The sequence below is a fragment of the Pithys albifrons genome, chromosome 5 (genome assembly GCF_047495875.1).
Source record: "Pithys albifrons albifrons isolate INPA30051 chromosome 5, PitAlb_v1, whole genome shotgun sequence".
Classification (NCBI taxonomy): domain Eukaryota; kingdom Metazoa; phylum Chordata; class Aves; order Passeriformes; family Thamnophilidae; genus Pithys; species Pithys albifrons.
The window spans coordinates 21,388,219-21,410,447 of NC_092462.1; the positions used below are offsets into that span (position 1 = coordinate 21,388,219).

The 22,229-nt window shown below is 37.3% G+C and overlaps 1 protein-coding gene across 2 annotated transcripts in view; it reads left to right on the forward strand.

The window, feature by feature from the left end:
* The window catches only part of GRID2 (glutamate ionotropic receptor delta type subunit 2), a 712,351-nt gene that overhangs the window by 561,958 nt on the left and 128,164 nt on the right, over positions 1 to 22,229 (forward strand). For both annotated transcript variants that reach the window (XM_071555860.1, XM_071555861.1), the window contains exons 10-11: positions 5,162 to 5,359; positions 12,579 to 12,891. In XM_071555860.1, coding sequence (XP_071411961.1) covers positions 5,162 to 5,359; positions 12,579 to 12,891 — 511 coding nt within the window. The remainder of the gene's footprint in view (positions 1 to 5,161; positions 5,360 to 12,578; positions 12,892 to 22,229) is intronic.

Consider the following 22,229-nt stretch of genomic DNA (forward strand, 5'->3'; position numbering starts at 1 on the left):
TACATGTAAGTTGTCTCTGAACTCCTGAAAAGCAATAATTGTGTTGTACTTTCTCCCTGCCTCCTCTGAGGCCCCAATTTATTGCTTGACTTTTTCATCCACATCTGTAATGCAGCTACAAACAAATGTTTCTCTTTGGTTGTCTAATTAATTAACATAACCACGTTAAACTCAGTGTAATCATTCTTTTCTGCTATTTAATTTCAGTATTACTCCTTCTGTTTTCAAACATGAAGGTCTTCTCTGCCTAAAGGCTTTCATTTTCTTTCTTATTTTTAACTTTCTTATGTGGTCTAGTAAAGATATAAAAAGATTACTTCAGATCAGCTATTTAGGTATCAGTTATATAGGTAAGTCTGAGAATTTCAGCAGAATAAAATAACCCTATATTTTTTACTTTTAAACTTATATTCTTCATGCACTTAGCAAACCTTTAATTACTTCATTTTTATATGCACCAGACCTGAATAGCCAAAACTGTTAGCCCCTTATCTTGTCGGAAAAAACAACAGTGCTACATTTTCTTCTATTAATCTTGAATCAAGATTGCTCTGAACTCTATACTATCAACCTCTGACTTCCACTGATATGTTTAAAATAAAATAAAATAAATTCTCTACCACCTACTTCCCACTATGTAAAATTCAGGGCAGGGGTTGAGAGCTGGATTTTGGATTTGTGACCTTCCTTTTAATGCCTGTGTTTTCCAGCTGTCAGTTCTCCCTGGGAGAGACTGCCATAGAATCTGTATTCTCCACTTGCAGTTTTACCCTGGAAAGTTATCCTTTCAAGAGTAAGACCTTATGTCTAGGTCTAAGGTCTCCCTAGGTCTACACATCACATTTTGGATCCCATGATCCTTTGTTCTTTCTTCTTTATGCTTTCTACTATTGGTTTCCATGCCTTTACATTCATGGTTCACCAGAACACAGATACATATGTAAGAACAAATGTTTTAATGCATTAAAATAAGATAGAGGGAAAACAATCTATGGTTAAGGCATTTGTCCCTGACCCATCATGCTTGGATTCACTCAGCTCTACAAGTCATGAAATCTGTGCATTTCAGTTCTGCATGCAGAAAATTACGATGGTAACTCTTTTTACTCAATAGGTAGTTCAGTTATAAAGCCTAATTTGTGAAATGTGCTCAAATAATATTGTGTTGAATATATGACAATAGGGTTGGGTAAGATATCTGAACTGCTTAACCATTCATGATACCACAAAGGGTATATAATTTGTGCTTTCCTGACTTCTGCTTCTACAGTCTTACTCTAGCACTTGTTCTGGCTCTGGCATTTGTCTGAATCTCTGGAAGTCAGATCAACTCACCTGACAAAAACTGTGTAATGGTTGAGTATTAGAATTACTTGAATAAAAGAGCCAAACAAAAGCTGAGCTATTGCATAAGGAGATTGCTCACGCAGGAGGAGAATGTTAGACTGTAGTCTTAATATGTAGCATGCGTCAGGCTTAATGTATGGCTTCTTCCTTAAAAAGTGATAATAGGCAAATGAATGGAGACAAGCATTGTCTTGATCTACTTCTCCAAAGTACTTGTACAATCATGTCATCTTTCCCAACTCTTTCCTTTTTTATGTCATGTTACCCTTAACTTGGGCCTGCCTTTAACCTTCCTAAGAATGTGCTTGTCTGCTAGCATTTTGCAGTTTCTCTTGCTCAGGGGCAAACAATCACCTCTGAAACCAGACTTGCCTTCTTACAGCTGTAAAAGGCAAAGTATGCACAACTTCACCCAGTATAAATTTTATCTGTTTCCTGTTGACTTTCATTTTGCTACAGATGGTATTGGCTGTGTGGTGCTTAACAGTCCACAAGGGCTACCCCACAATGCTGTGTAAAATCCAGTCTTAAACCCATCCTCATTTGCATCAGGACAGCACAGCTTAGATCCCAAAAAGAAATCAGACAGTGATAACTGTGGAGCCATGTTGAGAGGGAGCCCTTATCATGGGCTTGGTGATGCTGCATTCAGCTGACAAGGAGACAGGTTGGAGTTAAAGTTGAACTGAAGTGACTCCTCTCTTAAAGGATCTCTATTGAAGTTGGATGCAAAACAATCCCTTAAATATACCAGATGCCTATGAGGTCCAGTAAGGCAGATCATTTATCTTGCAAAACTGAGAAGTTAAAGGAGATCTGTCCATCAATTTCATTTTTCTTCCTCCTCACTCATGGATTTATGACTTGTTTGATTTTCCAGACTTTCCTGACTTTACAGGCTGTGAAGTCTGCTCTTGCCCCACAGAAGCTCATAAGTCCTTTGGAGAGGTGCCTCCAAAATGAAGAAAAGGAGAAGCCAGAGCAGTGGCCTTCTTTGGATCACTTCATTGTATTCTTGAATAATGTAGGTTTGAAGGGACCATTGGATGGCAACTGTATGAAGCAAGGTTAATGTTAGAGCAGGTTGGTTGAACAATACCCAGGAGAGTTTTGAGCATCTCCAAGCATGGCAATTGTATGACTTCTCTGAAAAAGACCTGCTTACATAATCTGAATTACCATTTTCTTTGGAGAGAAAGTGTATCAGGATTTTCTTGAATTTATTGGGATCAAATGGAACCTTTATCACCCAGGTGAATTTTTCCCCCTCCAGATTCACCAATTAGCTCTCCTATTTTTGACACTTACTTTCTACAAGCTCATTTTTGTCCTCATAAATTTCATGTTCAGTAGGTGAGAAACCCTGAGTGGTTTTAGGTTTTCCATTTTCTTTCTACAAGTTCGACTTTCTCAAAGATAGAGGCAATCATTTTAATGTGAATATTGTAGGGATGTATATGCCTTTCCTTAGGAGGTCCCATAGCAGCCTTCCAAAGCAAAAAGAAGGACAACGGGCATAGTTTCAGTCTGCAGCATTTATGGGTGGGGGGGTGAAATCAAGACAAATATTTGTCTTCTGATGGTTTCCTAGAAATTGAAACAATTACAACAACAACAACAACAAAATCATAGCAGTAAATTGGTTTTGTTTAGTTTGGAATATCATTAACTAGTTTTCTGCTCCAGGCTTCAACAGAAATTGGGAAGTCTTAGTTGCTTTGCATAAAGCTGATTGACTGTAGAACACTGGACATTGGGTTTTTTGTAAATCTCTCAACAACAAACAATATTACATAGCTTAATAAAACACTGATATTAGTTGTTAGAAGCTGCATTTTCAAGTGGGTTTTAAATCAGCACAATGAGAAATTGCTTTTCAACTGATTGAGTAGAAAATCAGTTTATGAGCATCTTCTAAATAACTTAGAAATGATAAAAATTAATACTTTCTAAGATGAAAATTATCAACTTTTAAAACTTGCTTTATACACACGAATCTTTAGAATTTTGTGCATATGGTAAAATACCATATTTATGTTTTGCAGAAGCATTTTTTCCCAGTAATTTTGAGTCCGTATTTATGGGATCTCTCATTCAACTGATCAGCAAAGCTGAATTCACTCTGTTTTAATTTAGGAGAAGCTTTCTTCAGCTTAGTCTCAATTCCTTCAATGTTCTTGAAACACGGGCACTGGAAGAGTACTTTGAAAACTCATTTGCATTTCTCTCCTTCATTTTCAGTCAATTTCACTTGGATAACATAAAAGAAAGACATTCTATCTGACAGCTAGGAAATAATAATTTGAGATAGTCAGTCTTCTGGGTTTTTGTTTGTTTCCTTTTCTTTTGGTCAGGAGTGAGATTGGTTGCTTGGTTTGGTGTTTTTTTTTGTTTTGGGGTTGTTTTTTTCCTGGTTTTTCTGCAGTTAAAAAAGAACATCCTTCCAGTGCAGTCTTCTCAGAACATCCTGCCTGCAATTCAGTGATACCTGTCCATATAGAAGGACATCCCAAAAAACTAAAAGTATTAATGAGGTATTAGTGGAAAAATTTGTGAAAAAGTACTTTGGCTTCAAAATCATTGACTGAGGCAAGTAGTAGAGTAGCAAAAATGTCACCGGAGATACAATTAAAATTTGGGCCACAAATATTACACAAAAATCAATTCTGTTTTCTTCTGTGTGCTTGTGGGTCTTGCAGACTAGGACAAAGTGGTCAGGGAGTGGTTTCATGTACTTGTTCTGGTCAAACTATGACAAGTCAGAACTTTTTTGCACCTCATAACAGATGTTTCTGATAAATTTATACAAAATTATAGCACCATGTAAAGAATTAAAGGGAGCATATGTAAAAAATCAACTAAGTGTTATGGTGCCTTCACGCTTTTGGGGAAGACTTAATGCTTTTGCTCTACTTACATCAGACAAGTGTTTTCAGAGAAAAAAAAAGAACATAAGGGAGATCCACCTATGGCAAATATATTTTTTTTGTGCTTAGAAATACAATATCTTTTTGTGTAGCATTTTAAAAAGAAATGAAGGAGAATGTCTGGAAATTAATTACACAACAGGGAGAATAACAGAGCAATGTCTTCATAAATATTAATAAAAAAATAGAGGAAAACATTACAGATTTTAAGGAAAATAAAAAGTATGTTGTTTGGAAATCTGACCAACCAATTACAGCTTTCAGTATCTATTTGTATCCTTTATTATGATCATCTTTTCAATGAATATTCACCAACCATTCTTATGAACAAACTTTTGTCCCATAATTGATGATCCCTAAATTAATCAAAGGGATTCTCTTTGGATAGAACTATTTAAATTCTAGCAGCTTGTATTCGGATTCAGATTACAGTAGAAGGACAAGAGCAATACATGTCTCTGTTTTTCTGTGGTTTTCATTCCCTACAACATGAATTAGTGGTTGTGTTAGACACAGTGTTTGCCCAGCTAGTGGAAGATGGCAGCACTTGAGAATCCTCTGTATTTATGGCCAGACACTGAGTGTAGATCTGTTCTGCCAACCATAAGTGCAGTCAGAAGGCATTACAAAAAACATTTCAGTTGTAATATTACAGCAGAAGTTTTATTTTTGAAATACATAACAGAAAATAAAATCTACCTGTTGAAGTAAATCCATAACAAAAGAGTATTTTGCAAAATGCAATTAACTCTGCCAGGAAGTGTCATAGGAAAGTTTTGTATAAACAGTATTTGAATAGTTCCTCCTTTACTTTAAACAAAAACCCAGTACCCAAACATGGCATGTAATTGCTTTATTAACAGTTTCTGCCTTTGTTTTCTATTTAGGAAGAGCCTTTTGTCATGGTGTCTGAAAATGTTCTGGGAAAACCCAAGAAGTATCAGGGCTTCTCAATAGATGTGTTGGAAGCCTTGGCTACTTATCTTGGCTTTAAATATGAAATTTATGTTGCTCCGGATCACAAGTATGGGAGTCCTCAGGATGATGGGTCATGGAATGGATTGATAGGAGAACTGGTATTTAAGGTAAGCTTATTAATAACTTGGTATGGTCATGTAATAAAGCTAAGCAATACATGGTATATTCTCTTTGCATCAGCCAGTACCCTTTTTTTTTATGAGTCCTTGATAGCACTTTGTCCATCGCATATTGCTGGCATTTCATAGTGTGCACTGAGCAGTAAAGAAAAAGCTGGAAATAGCACTTGGTAGTAACTATTTAAGAATCAGGGCAATCTCTTTTTTTCCAACCAAAGTAAAATCTAAATGCAGTCAAATAATGGGATGCACAGCATCCTAATTAATTTGGCAAGACCTGACATAATTGTATTGAAGAGGCTGTTCAAAAGAGGAAGAATTGGTGTTGCAGTAATTAGCAATACATTACATAAATAATGTATAGCGCTTAGAAAAATTTTGGGGTGATGAATACACGAATTATATAATCAACAGAAAATGTTTTATTGTTATACAATAACACATTATGTAGATATATGAAGCAAGAGTAATATATTCTCCATTCTGCCATTAATAAACCATTTAGTCTACTTAATTTTACATTAAATTTTCAATATTACATCATAAATAAATTAAAGCAAAGACATATGCAATATTTTCCTTTTTCTTTTTTTTTCCCCCCAGTCCTCACATCTTATCTGCTTGCAGTTTCTCCCGTTGAGTGAGGAAAGGCTAGGCAGACTGTTCTGCTGGTGCCCCATTTGTACCATGAATATATGTGTTTTGTTTGCTCTTAGTTAACATGGAGAGGCAACTTTGACAACTAAAGAGACGTACTCTTGTTGTGTTTCTTTAAGTTCCTCCAGTAGATATTCATGTAAATAACTTACACATGTGTTACAGAAGTGTTTTTCCAAACCTGCAATTGGAATTTAATTGATAAGCACAGCAAACAGGAAAGGGTAACATAGTCACATACAGGACCTAACCATTAAATACTTCAGCTGAAAGTCAGCAAAATGCTGGAAAACAAGTCTTGCAGTGAAGGAAAAGAAAATTAAAAAAAAAAATATTATCTCCATGCTTTAAAAATTAATGATAGATTTAAACTATTCTGCCTTCCTGAGCAGCAGGAAGTTGTACCCATGGCACATTTCATATATCATATATTCATATATCATATATATCTACACTGTTGTAATAAACTTTCTTTGCCATCCTCCCTATGCCCTTATGAAGCTGGAGGGGGGAGTTATCTGTTCATAGAATATTTTTTACTTATTTGCAATGTGTGATTGACAAGGCAGAACTCACAATAACTGGAAAGACTCACTGGAAAAAATATGTGTGGCATTCTTGTCCCATTGGTAGGCAGGCATCCAAACAACTCTAATAGCTCACTTAAGGTGGTAACCACCCAGATCTCTTAATTGGTGACGTGAGTGCAACAGATTTACCAGTCTGTTCCAATTTTGCTGCAAATGAGTCTTCATGGATATCAAGTCTTTCTGTAGAGTTACAAAGTATGAGGAGTTAATGGCCCTGCATTTGGAATTCAAAAAACATATGTTCCCAATACTATGTCATTGTATAATTTTTCGTCTTCCTTACCCTTATAGAATTAATTAACAGTAAAGTTCACTGTGTCCTTCGCTCCCATCCTCTGTTCCTCTTAAGGCAAATGAGAACCTCTGGGCGAGCAGCCAGTGTATATCTACCCCTTACCAAGTGCAAGCTGTTCTTGAAAGGCAGCTTTCTTATTTACTGTGAACTGAGTTCTGCTCCCAGAAGTCAAATATTTATCTTCTTGGCAACTTTATAAGGTAGAGCAGAAAAGCAGAGAACAGTTTAAATTAAAGGTCTAACCTGTTTGAAACACTGTGTTTCTTTGTTTTCCCAACCAAGTTTAACAGTAGAGGAATTCCAGAAACAGTGGGAACGCTCTTTGCCTGTTAGTGTGTCAGCCAGAAATGAGTTCTACAAAGACAAGTCTCACACAAGGGTAGTGAAAAAGAGCTGCCTTCTCTTTTTGCGCGCATAGACTCATAGAGCTGTTTAGGTCGGAAAAGACCCTTAAGATCATCAAGTCCCACTGTTAACCGAGCGCTGTCAAGGCCATCACTAAACCATGTCCCCAGGTGCCACATCAGTACTTCCAGGGAAAGGGGCACAACCATTTCCCTGGGCAGCTTGACCACCTTTTCAGTGAATAAACTTTTCCAAATACCCAATCCAAACCTTCCCTAGCACAACTTGAGGCCATTTTCTCTTGTCTTGTTGCTTGTTCCTTGGAAGAAGAGGTTGACTCCCACCTTCCTACATCCTCCTTTCAGGTACTTGTATAGAGTAATGGTAGGGAGCATCTCAATGAGAAGAGTGTCTGTGGCCACTGCAGAAGATATGACATATGAATTAGCAGTTCCTGTAGCAAGCACATGATTCCTGAGTTACAGACCAATATGTGCTGTTTGCATTAACCATATTCAGTATGCAGCAGTCTCTAGTGTAGGTCCTGGTATCAGTGAGAGCAGTCCTAGGCTGATCTTGTTTGCAGTATCCCTGCTTGAGTTGGATGGCAGGGCAGAAGCCCAGCTGTGCCAAGTACATGCCCTGGGTCCGCAGCTGGCTTCACAGACATGACAATACGCCAAGTTCACTCTGTTTCAGCTTGGAAGACAAGGTTTCTGTTGGCTGTTAAAATAGGAGCTGGAATCAGCAGAACAAAGCAACTGGTCTTCAATTTGAAATTGGAAACTGATTCAAGCCTTCACTCCTTTGCTTGTCAAGACCTATATTAGGTACGCACTTGATCCGTATACCTTTTCTCATCAATATGAACTGAATGTAACCATGCTACATACAGCTTTATGTTTGCTAAGCACCTGAATCAGGTGGACTTCAGGGAATAAATGCTGTTTGAAAGAAGCACGTGGTGCTCTTGTCACTCTTCTGTCAAATGACCAGGGCTCTCACTGCATCCTGTAGAGCTTCATCTCACAAACAGGATTAGCTCAGAGAGCAGCAGCTTTTTGTGGAGAGGCTAAAACCATCTCAAAGGAGCAGCGCTTTACCACAAATTTTTCTCTTACTGCTAATCATCTGTGCCTTTTCACAGTGATTCCCCTAGTTGCCCTCTATCCACAGTGCTTGAGGGATAAGCCTGTGTGACAGGTAAGAGAAGTGGCTGATGCCACTTCTGGGAGGGAACATCCCTGGTGATATTCACATCCACTAACCATTACTTTCCACATTTCACCGTCCTACCTTGATTGCTAGGATTTTTTTTTTCCAATAAGGAGCCCTCAGGCAACAAATAGCATAGGGAAAACTTCCTGATTCCAGTCAGGTCCATCCAAAAAGGAAAACTAAATACAAGTTTAATCATTTTTTAAGAGAAACTGCAAGCGAAATAGAAGCCTCTCATGAGGGTCTTTTTCTATTGCAACTTCCTATGGAGAGTAGCGTAAGAAAGAAGCCAGCATAAAGTGAGAAGAAAAAAATAATAGCGGAGTAAAAGGATTTTTATTTGGATATATGTCTTAACATGAGTAACAATGTCTCTCTGATTAATTTTTGCATGTCCATATTAATAACTGTGTAACATGTGGGACTGTGGTTTATTGCTTCTAGCACTTGTTGAAACTTGATTTAACATTTCAAATGGATAAAATGAGGGGTCTCACAGGAGAAATTGAGAGTATATTCATTTATTTTCCCCGTTCTTGATCATGAACCACAGGAATCATGAGAAGATTGCTTTCCATGTGTATGAGATTCGCTTGCTTAAACAGTAGCTTAAGGGCATTTCATGGATTTCTAGGCTTTGCAGATAAGCTGGTTCTGTGACACCAATAACAATGCTATCAGACCTATTTGGTCCTTTCTTTGGGATTTTCTGATTCTGGTAATGTTGCTCTACAGTGGCCTCAGGAGAACTGTTATAAGGAAGATAAATATAAATTCCTAAGCAGGTCACACAGAGCAAAACAATGCCCTCTGCTGTTTTTTGTGTCAGTTTCAGAAGGCGCAGTTTCATTCATGAGAAACGTGTAAGGCATATGATAGTTGGTTGATTTTGGCACCGCAAAAACTTAGTGAGTGAAGAGCTATACATGTTTATAATTCAGATTGGCAGGTTTATATCTAAATATTGACATAATTGCATGCATTTGCCTTTCTATCTCAGAAGCAATAAGTGAACCTTTGCTTCTTCAAACTGATGTCTTCTCTGATCCAATCTGACATGTTAATGACAAGTATTTAATTTTTTTCAACTTCCAATTTTGAAACAACTTGACAGAATCTATATGTAATCAAGAATGCTTGCCATCAGTAAATCAAGTGAAGCTTAAGCTTGGTTGTGTGCTAAGCATATAGTTTTCTGATAAAGTGGTGTTTATGATCCATTTTAGGAAGTTAAGAATATGAACTGTCATATTTCAGTGTTCCCTTTTTTCTTCTTTTTTTTAACAATTGAACACAGGAGTACTCAGAAGTTGGGACTTAACTCTTTCCTTTCCAATTTTGACTTTACTACCTCTCAAGATGTAGGGAGATATGGAATCATTGAATGGCTTAAAGATCATTTATTAGATCAGGTTTCTCAGAGCCCAATCCAACGTGGCTTTCCAGGGATGGGACATCCACAGCTTCTCTGGGCAGCCTGTTCCAGTGCCTCACCACCCTTGCACTATTTCTAGTATCTAATAGAACCATACTGTCTTTCAGTTTGAAGCCATTCCCCCATGTCCTGTCACTACACACCCTTGTAAAAAATTGTCTCTTCATCTTTCTTGTAGAATCCCATCAGGTACTGAGAGACTGTTATTAGATCACCTCAGATCTTTAATTATATATGTAGCATATAAAGTAGCAAGACATAATTATATCTTGATTGTTGCTGCAATATAACAAGGAAATGCAACATTTCCATTAGGACAATATTGTTCCACTCTCATAGTTGGCTGCTAACCAGAGTGGAACCCTGATGGTGGGGAATGTAGAGAGACTGCTTCCCAGAGATGCAAATTACAGGTAGTATTTCCATAAATACCATGTATTCTGGTTTTTTCATGCAATATTCTTCAATGTATTTCATGGGGGAAAAAAAGAATGTTTCACTGTAAAAACTAGGGGGGAAGAAAAAATATTATGGTAGTCATACAGTAAACTATTATTTAGTAAAAGTGTCTTTACTTGTGCCTGTTGCTTTTCAGTGCAGAATTTTTAAGCATCTTATAACAATACAACTTGAACTAGTAAGTCACTATGATCAGTGCATCAAGGAAGTATTTTAGTAAGCCTACTGATAATCGATACCCCAGATAAACTTAAGAAGCAGAAGCTAAGTCTAGGGCTTTTTGTTTCCAAGTGTCCTCCTTTAACCCTGAATTCCTATCTTGCTTTTGTATACACATTCAGGAAAAAAACCTACCAAATAAACAAAACAACAAAAAAACCCACACCAATGCTATTCATTAAATACAATAATAATTTCTTGTTTGACAATTATTGGACTTTTAAATTTGTTAATTATTTTAAAAATATATTTGTGGTCACTGTTGTGGAAAAGAGTTCAAATGCTGACTGCTTTGCATTTTGCTCATTGGAGCTAGGACTTGACTGTTAGCAGATACTGTGAATCACTAGAGTCACTGATGGACCAGAAGTTTTATCATGAGAGGACAGAGAGACTCAGATAACCTGAATGTTTCCATGGACAATTCTAATTACTGACTGAGTTTGCTGCTGCCCATGGGCAAAGGACAGTTAAATCATCACTCACAAAACTGTGTTAGGAAGGGACATGAAGTGAATTCATGAAGCCATGCTTTCAGCTGTGCTGATCAACACAACTTCACTTATGACACTAGAGAATCTAACACACAAATTAAAGCTGAAGCTCTAATTCATAGCTTTTAAACAAATCAGTGTTTTCAAACACATTTTTTTTCTCCCAAATCGTCAGGCCCCCAGCTATCTTCTGCCACTTTCTCAATCCGATGAACAATCAATATAAACTTAAATTAACATCACTTAAATTGAAGTCTTAAGTGGGCTGTGATTAGAAGTATGTTTTTACTATGGGCTGGAGGGTGTTTTGCACATCATATTAAAACAGCCCAGTTGACTCACAAATTTTTCTAATCAGTTCCAGCTGCCATACCTTGCCACCCAATATTTCACAGCACATTCCTAAGGAAATTAAGCTCTGCCTTCTTTGGGCAAGAAGAAAGAAATTCAATAGAGTTAATAAAATATGACACAGTACTTTCAAGCCTTTGTGCTCTCCTCACCTCCTTCCAGAGGACCACACGCTGCTTTAGGCAGAACAAAAAGGGATTAAATCAAGGTAGTAGAAGTTTAAATATTTTAAGTACTCTTTTTCGTATTAAAATATCTAGAATTCACAGTCTTATTGCTCAATATTTGGGCTTCTAAAAATGGTATTCATGTGTCTGCTTTAAATAACCTTTCTTGCTTTCACTGCAGTTCTAATTGTACCTGTGAAAAGTAAAGTAGCACCTGCTCTAGTTGTGCCTGCTGTCTCTGGAGACCTAATACATGCTGTGAAATACAATTATTAGATCAAGGAATGCTATTCATCTTCTTTTCATCAGAAATGGGTTCATTAAATTACAAAAAAAATTGTAAGTGGCACAAATCAAGTCCAGGGTACCTGCAGGACAGGCTGGCATTGCTGGAGAAATTGCTTATCAGGAGGATATAGAAGAATTAATACTAAAGGAACTGCATGCCGTATCTGCTCGTCTGCACTTCAGACTTTGCAGACAAAATTGACATTTTACAGAATTGCAAGTACTCCTAGTGTAATAGTCCTTTGTCATAATCATCAGATCATGAAAATATTGGATACAACGTGGCTCTATAAGGTAACTAATTCCCTCTGATTGGGTATGCTATACAAAAATCTGCCTTTTACAACAATGGCAGTGACATCTTTAGTTAAGCCAGGGTGACAAAAAAGACCACAAGTAGATTTCTTTCATGTATTACCTGTATTTGTAGTATTTTGATTTCTTGGAAAATAACAATGTGGAGAGTTGATGTGCCAGAGTCCACCAAGTGAGATTTGCTTGTAGAAACTAAGATGCATGGTATATCTACTCTGTTCAAGCCTTAGTCATGTTTCAGTGCTCAGTATATGATGCTAAAGACATTAAACTTGATATTTGCTTCTCCATAAGTTTAGCTGTTATAAATCACAGTTGAATAAAGATCTTTTCTTTAGCTCTTACTTATGCATGTTCTCTCTTCTTCTCCTCAGAGAGCTGATATAGGGATCTCTGCCCTAACCATCACCCCCGACAGGGAAAATGTGGTGGACTTCACAACACGTTACATGGACTACTCGGTGGGCGTGCTGCTTCGAAAGGCAGAGAAGACAGTGGACATGTTTGCCTGCTTAGCACCATTTGACCTCTCCCTCTGGGCATGTATTGCTGGCACTGTGCTCTTAGTAGGGCTACTGGTCTACCTCTTGAACTGGCTCAACCCCCCACGCCTTCAGATGGGATCCATGACATCTACAACTCTCTACAACTCCATGTGGTTTGTGTATGGATCCTTTGTGCAGCAAGGTAAGAGACAGAGGCAGACTCTGCCTCCAAGAGAAAACTTACATATCCTCCCCATTGCTATAGAGACTTTCCTCTTCCCTGCCACCCTTCCCCAGCCCACAAGGAACTGGGGGCACTGTGCTAAAAGATGTCCTACATATTTGTCTGCCCAGTGTGGGAACCATGAGAAGTTTGGAGTACTGCATGCTAGCTTGTTGTGATTTGTTGTGTTGGTGATTTTCCTTTGGGTGAAAAACAAAAGTATTTCTCATCAGCTGCCGGAGAATTATTCATCGCTAATGAGTGCTATGTTCTTACACAGTCAGACAGAAAATGCTGGATTAGGATTTTGAACTAGACTAGTCACCATTGCTAAATGGTCTTACTGTACTTGTTCTTTCCTCCCTCTTATTTGTTTTGATTTTCCTGTATAATGTTTAGACTCAAGCTTCTTGTACCATCCTCACTTCCTTGCTTTCTCAATCCCCTCTAGCATCTAGTGTGGCCCAGGCTGGTCCCCAGTTCTGCTTATATTCCCAAGTCCTTCACAATCTACTTCTGGCAGAGTTTTAACCATGCGTTCTAAAGACATCAGAGACTACAGATCTTGGTTGCGTACATACTGCTTAGAATTCTGGTCTACAAGTTAGGTTGTAATGCAAAGTGGAATAAGAAAACACAGCTTAATATAAGAACAAATAAGGTTTGTATAATAGCACTTAACAATAAAACAGAATGAATACCTTCTGGCTTAGGCATATAATTGTTTGTCAGTCAGTACTGGCACTGCAGGTACACCTATTTGTAATTGCACAGAGCATCTGCTCTACAAAGAGCCATGGCCACTGCAGTACCCAAACTCTCAGATTATTTTGTGGATTTTAACATGAATTTGAATGGAATGGTAAAGGCAAAGGTATCATTACTGGCAATATATAATTTAGAATTACATTATTCTCTGTTAGAAGCAATTAGATGACATACATAAAAGCTAAAGGTATCCATGAAAATCAAGTATGAAACTCCTAGAAATGATAAAAGAAAATAATGTCACTGTCCAGAAAAAAAAAAAAGAAAAAAAAAAGAAAAGCTGAAGCTGAGGCTTTCCACAAGAGGAATAATTTTAAACCCATAAATGTAGAGATGCAGCTTTTAAGAGGAAAGCTGAAGAGATTGTTTCAATTAAACTGAGGACCTCAGAGCCAACTGAGAGCTACAGAAGTTTTTTGCATGTGTGTGGGTGGGTTTATAAAGTTTTCCTTCTGCCCAAAATATTCCCAGTGTAACTGTTTAGGGAATTCAACTGTGGGAGAGAAGTTGGTCTGTTACAGAATGAGACTCATTACATCTGTCCTCCTGTTAGGTTAGAACTTGTGAATTAGTTTCTTTACTGCATGAATGCGAGTCATTTTACATAGGTTTATTAGCCTTAGCATCCCTGCTGTACCCCCAACATTAGTCCCCAAAAGCTTTAAAGGAAACTGCCCAGCAAAGGTTTAAAGGAGGCAAAGTTAGCTTAATCACACACTTCAATCTGAACAATTCTTATCTTAATTGTTTGTCTTGTGTTTATCCAAGTTAGCTTGTGTTTGTTGGTGTTCTGAAGTTGCCTAAGTCATAGCTCCAGAGTAGTAGCCCACAAGGGAGCCCTTCAATACATGCTCAGTTATGGAAAAGGGAGTTTTGACCAGCCAGTGAAAATGATTGCTTAAGGAGAGCTTAGAGGGAAGACCTGAAATCAGCATGAAGTTGATGGAGAAGTTGGATGAAAAGAAGTGGGACCAGGAGACAAAAAGAGGGGGGGGGGGGGGGGGGGGGGAGAAAGGAATTTATTTTAAGAGATCTGTATTCACTCCATGTAGTAAGAGGGACATGAGGTGCGACTTAGTAGTATTAGAAGGTGCTGGTGGTACATGGCATCTGAGACCACCAAAACTGTTGTGGGACTTTAGAAAAAGAAATTCACAGAATTTGGAATCTGAGAGTCATTATTTACAGAAAGACAGAGATCCTACTACGCTACCAAGTGGATTTTCAACACAAGTCCATAGAATCTACTAGAATAATATAAAACATTCACTTGGTTCTTACTGAGTAAGGGAAAGCTATAGATACATCTCTCCTTCAAACAAGATGCAGTACTGTCCTTAATTTTCTAGATGGAAAAATTAAACACATTCAGTAATCAATTAATATCAAAGTATTTCAAACTTGCAGAGTGAATTAAACATAAAGGCTCAGAAGAACTCAGAAATCCGGTACAAAAGAGTAAGAGACAATTTATAATGTCAGCCTGTATTTCACATTCAATTTGAATATAACAGAAACTATATTAGCTGAAGCATTATTGTTTACTAACCCTTGTGAATACAGACAAATGAAAGTAATTTTCATTGACAGAGTAACTGGCTATTGTGGTAATTTTGCCTCTGTTTTCACTCATCAGCTCTTTATTCAGCAGAAAATCTCTGCAGGTTTTATTTGTTTTGAAATAGCAAATCTGTTGCTATTAATTGTGATTGGCATATCTTAAGTGCATCAGCATGGGACATTTCAAATACTGTCGCATTCATTTAAGAAGTCTTTCGGCTGCTGATTTAAAGCATGACAAGGTACTCATTTCTGTTATCAAAACATACTGCCAAAGATGCTTTTATATCCTGTGCTGACAGGAACAAAGCAGCATGAACCAAGGATTGCTAGTGCTTCGATAGTTCTGGGTTCTTTGTTTGGAGCTCACAAGCGCTTTCTGGCATTGCCTTCTCTTTTTTTCCTCTAGATAGAGGAAAAACTTACAAGCACACAGACTGGCTCCAGACCTGCCATGGCTCTGAAGAAAGAGTCCTCTGGTACATCAATACAAGTAATTCTTTAAGGAAACTGTTAAACTATTATGACTGAAAGAAAAAGGACTTATTTTGCTCATTTCTTCTGAAATAGTTAAAAACTAGATTTTTACCAAATGGCTTTAGTTTGCTGTGTCCCTTTTTATTTTATTCAGCCTTTACCCTGATGTTCTGTTCAAATTCTATTAACAAGATTTAACCTTTCACAATTTTTAACAAGCTTTAACCTTTTGCAATTTTTGAAACACCAGCAAAAAATACTGCATCATTATCTATAGGCAAAAGTCAACATGGATCAATTCAGTGATTTTGAAGGCAGGTCTGTGATTACTGTCATACTCAGTTGCAAAACTTAAGTTTTTTTAGTTACTTCCTTAAAGGTAGTCTGAAACTTAATGTCACTGCTACTTCTATAACTTAAACTTGGGTCTTGAACTTTGCTTTCATTTTTTCCTCCCATATTTCAGTGACCAGTTTAGGTACCATTTTAAGACTGTTAATATAGAAGTATATTTTAAGTTACCCTTTTTATTTAATATTCATTCATTACAGAGATCAATCAAAATAATATACAGTATTTTTGTAAGATATGTGAGATTTTTTTTCATAGAAGAGACAATTTTGAGGATAAAGCTGCAATATAACTGGGGAGTTTCAAGTAACATAAAAGTGTATAAACTGCAAAGTAGTTTGGTTTTTTTTTATTCTGTACTCCAGCACTTCATGAAAAAAAAAAGCCACAAACAAAAAAAACCTCACCACAAATGGTAGCCAGTGCATTGTAATGTCTTGGCTTGCTATCCAATATACCCACTGAATCTGCAATATACTGTGATCACTAAGAAGGCAGAGACTGTTAGGTGATCTTGGCCATGCTGCTGTGGATTATATTAAAAACAAATGCTTCTGACTCTGAAGTACTCATTCAGGCATGAGTAGTTCAGATAATATCTGATATCTCAGAGTTGTCTATTTATGTCTAAATATGAAGCAAATTCAGAAACTCAGGCTGTGGGGGATTGCAGTTGTGCTGAAATTCAGTGTCACGGCTTCTGAATTTGTTCTTTTCCACTTTTTTATCCTAGAAAACTAAGTGGCTAAAGCTCTGTATTTTGCTTCTTTTGAAATTTGCCTTTTGTCAGTTGGATGGAAAATGTTAAAGTTTCCTTTCCAAGTGGGTTTCCTATCCATCTTCCTCCATATTTCTTGTTGGCTCCTCAAGCCCTTCCTCACAGGTTTTGTTCTCTGCCTGTCTCACACGGCAGCTGGTGGTCACTATTGCTGTACCTTCTTCTTGGGTATCACTCATTAACCTCATTGGTCCTGTTTCTCCTGCTCTTCCCCATTGATCTGGCTCCTTCACAGGACTATATGTATATTAGCATATATTCAACAAAGCTAAACAACGAGAAGCACAAAGTCCTGCCCCTGGGGAGGAACAGCCCCATGCACTGGTGCATGCTCCAGGTCCAGTTGTCCCGTGTCGTGTAAGGAGGTTGTGGAGTCTCTACCCTTGGTGTTGCTCAAAAGCTCTCTGGACACAATCCTAGGCACCCAGCTCTAGGTGGCCTTGCTTGGGCAGGGTGTGTTTGGGCAAGATGATTTTCAGAGGTCCCTTTCTACCCCAATGAGTCTGAGGGATATATGAATAATGATATGTTGTGTAGTCTTTGCTCTAACTTTTGTGCTACTCTAAACAAACCACATTTTGCCTTCTCTTCAGACATAGTGTTGTTGCTCACTCAAATTTTGCCCTTATTAGAATTGCCAATGTTGGGAACCTGCCATATGATCAGGGACCAGAGAACAGTCTCAGAGAAGAAACTTGGGGTTTCTAAAAACTTTACTAAAATCTACATCAATATTAATGAATCAACTCACTGCAATGGCAAAATGCCTGTTTATACTTTCTGGGAACCTGGTTTAATCTCCTGAAGGTTTTCTATTAGCTTCTTATTAGGGGCTCTTGTCATGAAATACTCTAGGGAGCTCTATGTGCTCACCATTATTGGAGAAAATCAATTATTTAAGAAACAGAATTTCAAGAATTAGAGCTATTCCCAATTCTTTTTGTATAATAGATCAGTTTTTGAAACAGGTGAAATGCTGAATGATTTTTACTGAGGACTTTCAGAAGAATGTTCTAGAGGATTTTATTTTCAGAGAAGCCTCTCAAATTTTGCTTCAGAATGCACTAAGTTTACTTAAATACAACTCAACTGAATGTAGACAAACTAAGGAAGTTATAGAAAATTGCAATGTTTTATATTTAATATGAAAGACACAATAAAACACTTAGTCTACCTCTTATCCCAGCCTGCTCATTTTGCTTTGAGCTTTTCTCTGTAGAAGGAGGTATTTCTGAACTGGACCAGCAGGGTTTTAGATTATGCATGTAAAGATGTAAGGCTCTGTTTCACTTGGAAATATCTGTAAGAAAGAGAAACAGGGAGATGATGTTTGTTTGGGATTTTTTTCGCTATAATGGCAAATATCTTTTAAATGACTGAATCATTCAAGATTTAATGACTTCTCTGTGATTGCAATAAAACAAATACTGACTATAATTTTATAAATGGAATTTTACTATAGGATAATATGTGCTTGAAATATTGCCTGTAAAAGTATTATTTTCTTCAGATATCTTAATATATTTTCTTACCCTAGGAAAGTTATGAAGTGGTTGATATTAAAGCATCACTGGTGGGTCATTTTTTGTATCCACTTATGTTTTGGTTTGTTTGAAATGCTGGTCACAACTGGAGATTTTTATTGGTCATCGGTGGGGTCTGTAATGGCTAGTTATGTTCATAATGCCTGGTAAATGAGCAAATCTTACTGTTTGCCTTGTGTAAATTACATTTCATAAGAGTAATAAAACAGACTCCAAGCCTTGGCAGTTCTCAGTCATTATAATGCTACTTCCTGGATGGTTAAAGCTGCTCAGAATTCTCAGTCTTGTTCTTTGTATTACCACCCAAGGTGTGATATAATCCTCCTGAAATGCACTGTGTGGAGTCTGCTGTTGCTTAATAAATTACTCCATCTTGCTTATCTCACTCTCAGCATATCCCTATCAGCAGGAAACCATTATGCTGTAACACTTTTTGTAGCAAAATTTTCTCTTAATTAACTGTAGAGAAATCGCTGTGTATTTAGTATTTAGAGGAAAACTCTAAAGGAATTTTTTAAAAACCTGTGTTAGAAATCAAGCATATCTTCACATGTATTATTTAGTAGTGAAACCTGATTTCTTTTAGTTTTCTTTTTTCTTTTAAGTTTTAGAAAATCAAAAAGGATCCATTATAAAGGCTTTAGGACTAAGACCTAGTTTCTAATTTGGATTCTGCACCTGATCTGCTGGCTGACCATAGAAACTTCATTTAGTATCTTAGATACCAGTTTTCAGTTGTAAAATGGAGATATTATCCATCTTGCTTCATAAAAACATGTTTTATATCTTCTGATGTAAGGCAAAACTTAAATGCCAGTCTCATTAATTAACAATTTTAATTCCTTTTCAAACTAATGCCAGCCTTGACATATTCATGTAGCAAGGGAACAGACTTGTTGAGCCTAAAATGCACAGCACTAAGCTGGGAAAATGAAAGTCAGATACCAAACATATTAGGAAGCAAACCATATGCACCAGCAGGTATATTTGTGACATTATAGCTGCACCTTTAAATATGAACCCCCCAAATTCTCATGTTATATTAAATCTAGGCTCATATATTAGTAAGTGCATGTACCTTCATAAAGCTGTCTCTCTGAAAGAGGTACTGCACCCCTGTGGTACCCACGCTTCTTTTCTGTGTGTCTCATTGTTTTGGCCAGTCCTCTTGACAGCACCAAAAAATGAGTTAATTTTGGCAGTTGTGTCCTATGTCTCAAATTTGTGTGGAAACTACAAGTGATTACTGGAGCTGACAGCACATACTGAGAATTACTGCCATGTACACATTTGTAAACCTTGGATGTAGCTTCATGTGCTTTCAGAGGTTTACTTGTCTCTTTCTGAAAATGTAATTCTGAGGAATAACTTTGCTCAAGTAAAATTTTCAGTAGTGTGGGCATTTGTTTGTAGCAGTGTGATATCACTAGTGTTAAACTATCAGAGGATATGCTTGGATTTTTCCCTAATTTGAAGTTAAGATTCAGGCAGTTCTCAGAGACATCTGAAATAATGCATTTCTATATCTTCTCTGCACCTGGTTGCTTGAGTAATAGTACCAGGTATATGAGGCAGTATATTTAGAGATATGTCTGACAAAACTTATGTGAGGAGGTGGAGAATTAATGACATTGTGAAAGCCCGAAAAACACCTTAATTCCTCTAGGACTAGCTCCAAGCCTGATTAATTGACTGTGAGAAGGTAATGTCTGTCTGGCTGTAGTATAAATGTTGATCCAGACTAAATGAGGCAAAAGGAAGCTGGAATCAGATGTCTGTGGCATCTGTCCATCATTCTGTGTTCTTTCAAAAGCATCCTAGAATGAATATTTTACTCAGAACAGTTTCTCCAGTTGTTATTATTTCTCATATGACTTTATACTATAGTTGAGTAAAGAATGGATAAATTAGGTTCAGGCTAAGTAATTAATTTTGAATTTTCAGTGTTCATTTGTTTATAATATATATTTGAGGAAGCATGGTGGAACAATTTAGTCAGGAACACAGTGTTTCTTGCATGGAGGAGGATTGTAATGCCCATTTTTATCTCCAAAAAAGTTTGGAAGCTGAAGGGGCAAGTCTTACTTGTCCTGCTATTTGACTTTCCTGTGCAGAAGCGTATGCTTCAATTGGCAACTTCGACTGTGTGAGGTAGGGAGGAAGTGAGTAATGAGTTTTAGCTTTGTTAAAAATACTCCCCCTCTGCTTGGATGACAGCAGTTTCATCCACTAACTGATCAGCCTTTTTCAGCTGAGGACGTCCAAGGCACCAGATGAACACGGGTTTAGAAGGGAACCCGTGGTAGTTTTCTGTTGCTTTTCTGCTCCGTGGGGGGTCCCTCCCCTGCAGCAGCTGTTCTGTAGCTGTATCCACCCATACGGATTCTTCTTTATAACACCAAGTGGTGGGCAAGTGCCAGGAAAATTGCCTGAAAGATCTAATGACAGCAGTAGAAAGGACGTTTTCAAGCTGCTGACAGGAAAGTCTCCCTCCCTTCAGCAGCTGAGGGTTTTTTCTTCAGACCTCTTGTAATACTAAATCTTTTCTAAAAGGAGTAGACCAAAATTGATATTGAAAAGAAAAAAAAATGCTACCAAATGATTTCTTTTTTAACTAACCTGTTCATTTTCCTGATTGTTGAGATGCAGGATTGGCCTCAGCAAAAAATGGGGAAATGAGAGCTAAATGAGAGCTGTTGGGGGTTTTATTTGAGGTTTGTGTTTGTTTTGGTGGGGTTTTTTGTTTGGTTTTTTTTTGGTTGGTTGGTTGATTGGGCGTTTTTTTTATTTAGTTAGCTTCCCAGCATGCAAATTAAGGTGATTATCTTCATTATAGCAGCATCCTTGTGTAGGAACCTCCTGCTGCTTAACTTGTATTCTTCCATTGTCAATAGTGGATGAAGGACTTTACCTTTTCAGTGTTTTTGAAGTTAAAGATGGGGTTGGGTTAAAAATGTGTTATATCTCACCTACCAGACAAAAAGGAAGGCACGCGTGTGGTTTTGACCGATGAGTCTTCATCCCCCCCACTAGGACAGAGAAAAGGTAACAAGGAAGGGAAATAAAGTCTTCTGCAAACAGGCTGTTAAGGAGCAGTGATAATAAATCTGTGGAGTGGGGTGTTCCTTGTTCATGCACAGATATACTTGCTAATAGAGCGTTTTTAGCTACGAGCATGTATTTCATTCTTACAATAGCTTCCTTCATTTCTCTGTCCCCAAAGAGGAAAACCTCACTATCCTGTAAAGTCACCTTTGAAGTTACTTTTCATTTCTAAAAAATCTGAGTTGTGATCTTAAGCAGGGTGATAGCTGATTTACAGTAAAAAAACAGGTTATTCAACTTTCAAACATAAGCATTTGTATTAGTGATTTTCATCAATAAATGACATAGCATTATTCTCTGTGAAACTGTAAAGGATGAGAGGTTTATTCTGTCCTCTGTTCACTGTCATAATACTACTTTAGGTCATCTGAGTTTTACAGATCACTTTCTTAACAGCATTACAGGATGTACCTGAATTGGAATTTTAGTCTAAATTTTAAGATGTGTTATTTGGGAACATAATTAGAGCTCCTATACCTAGTGATGATTAAACCTGTAAGGTTAGGAGCTCATTGCAGAGAAGCATTCTGAAAATTAAAGGATAACTAGAATTAGTGACATGAAAACTGAAATAATGTATCCAAGATGCCTGTGATTCATTTGCCTCTGAATTAATCACTCTGTGATGATGGATGCTTGGAAATCTTGCAAGAATAGATTTATTAAAAAAAACACCAAACAAACAAACCAAACAACAAACAAACATCTTATAATTCTTTAAAAGTTCAAACAAA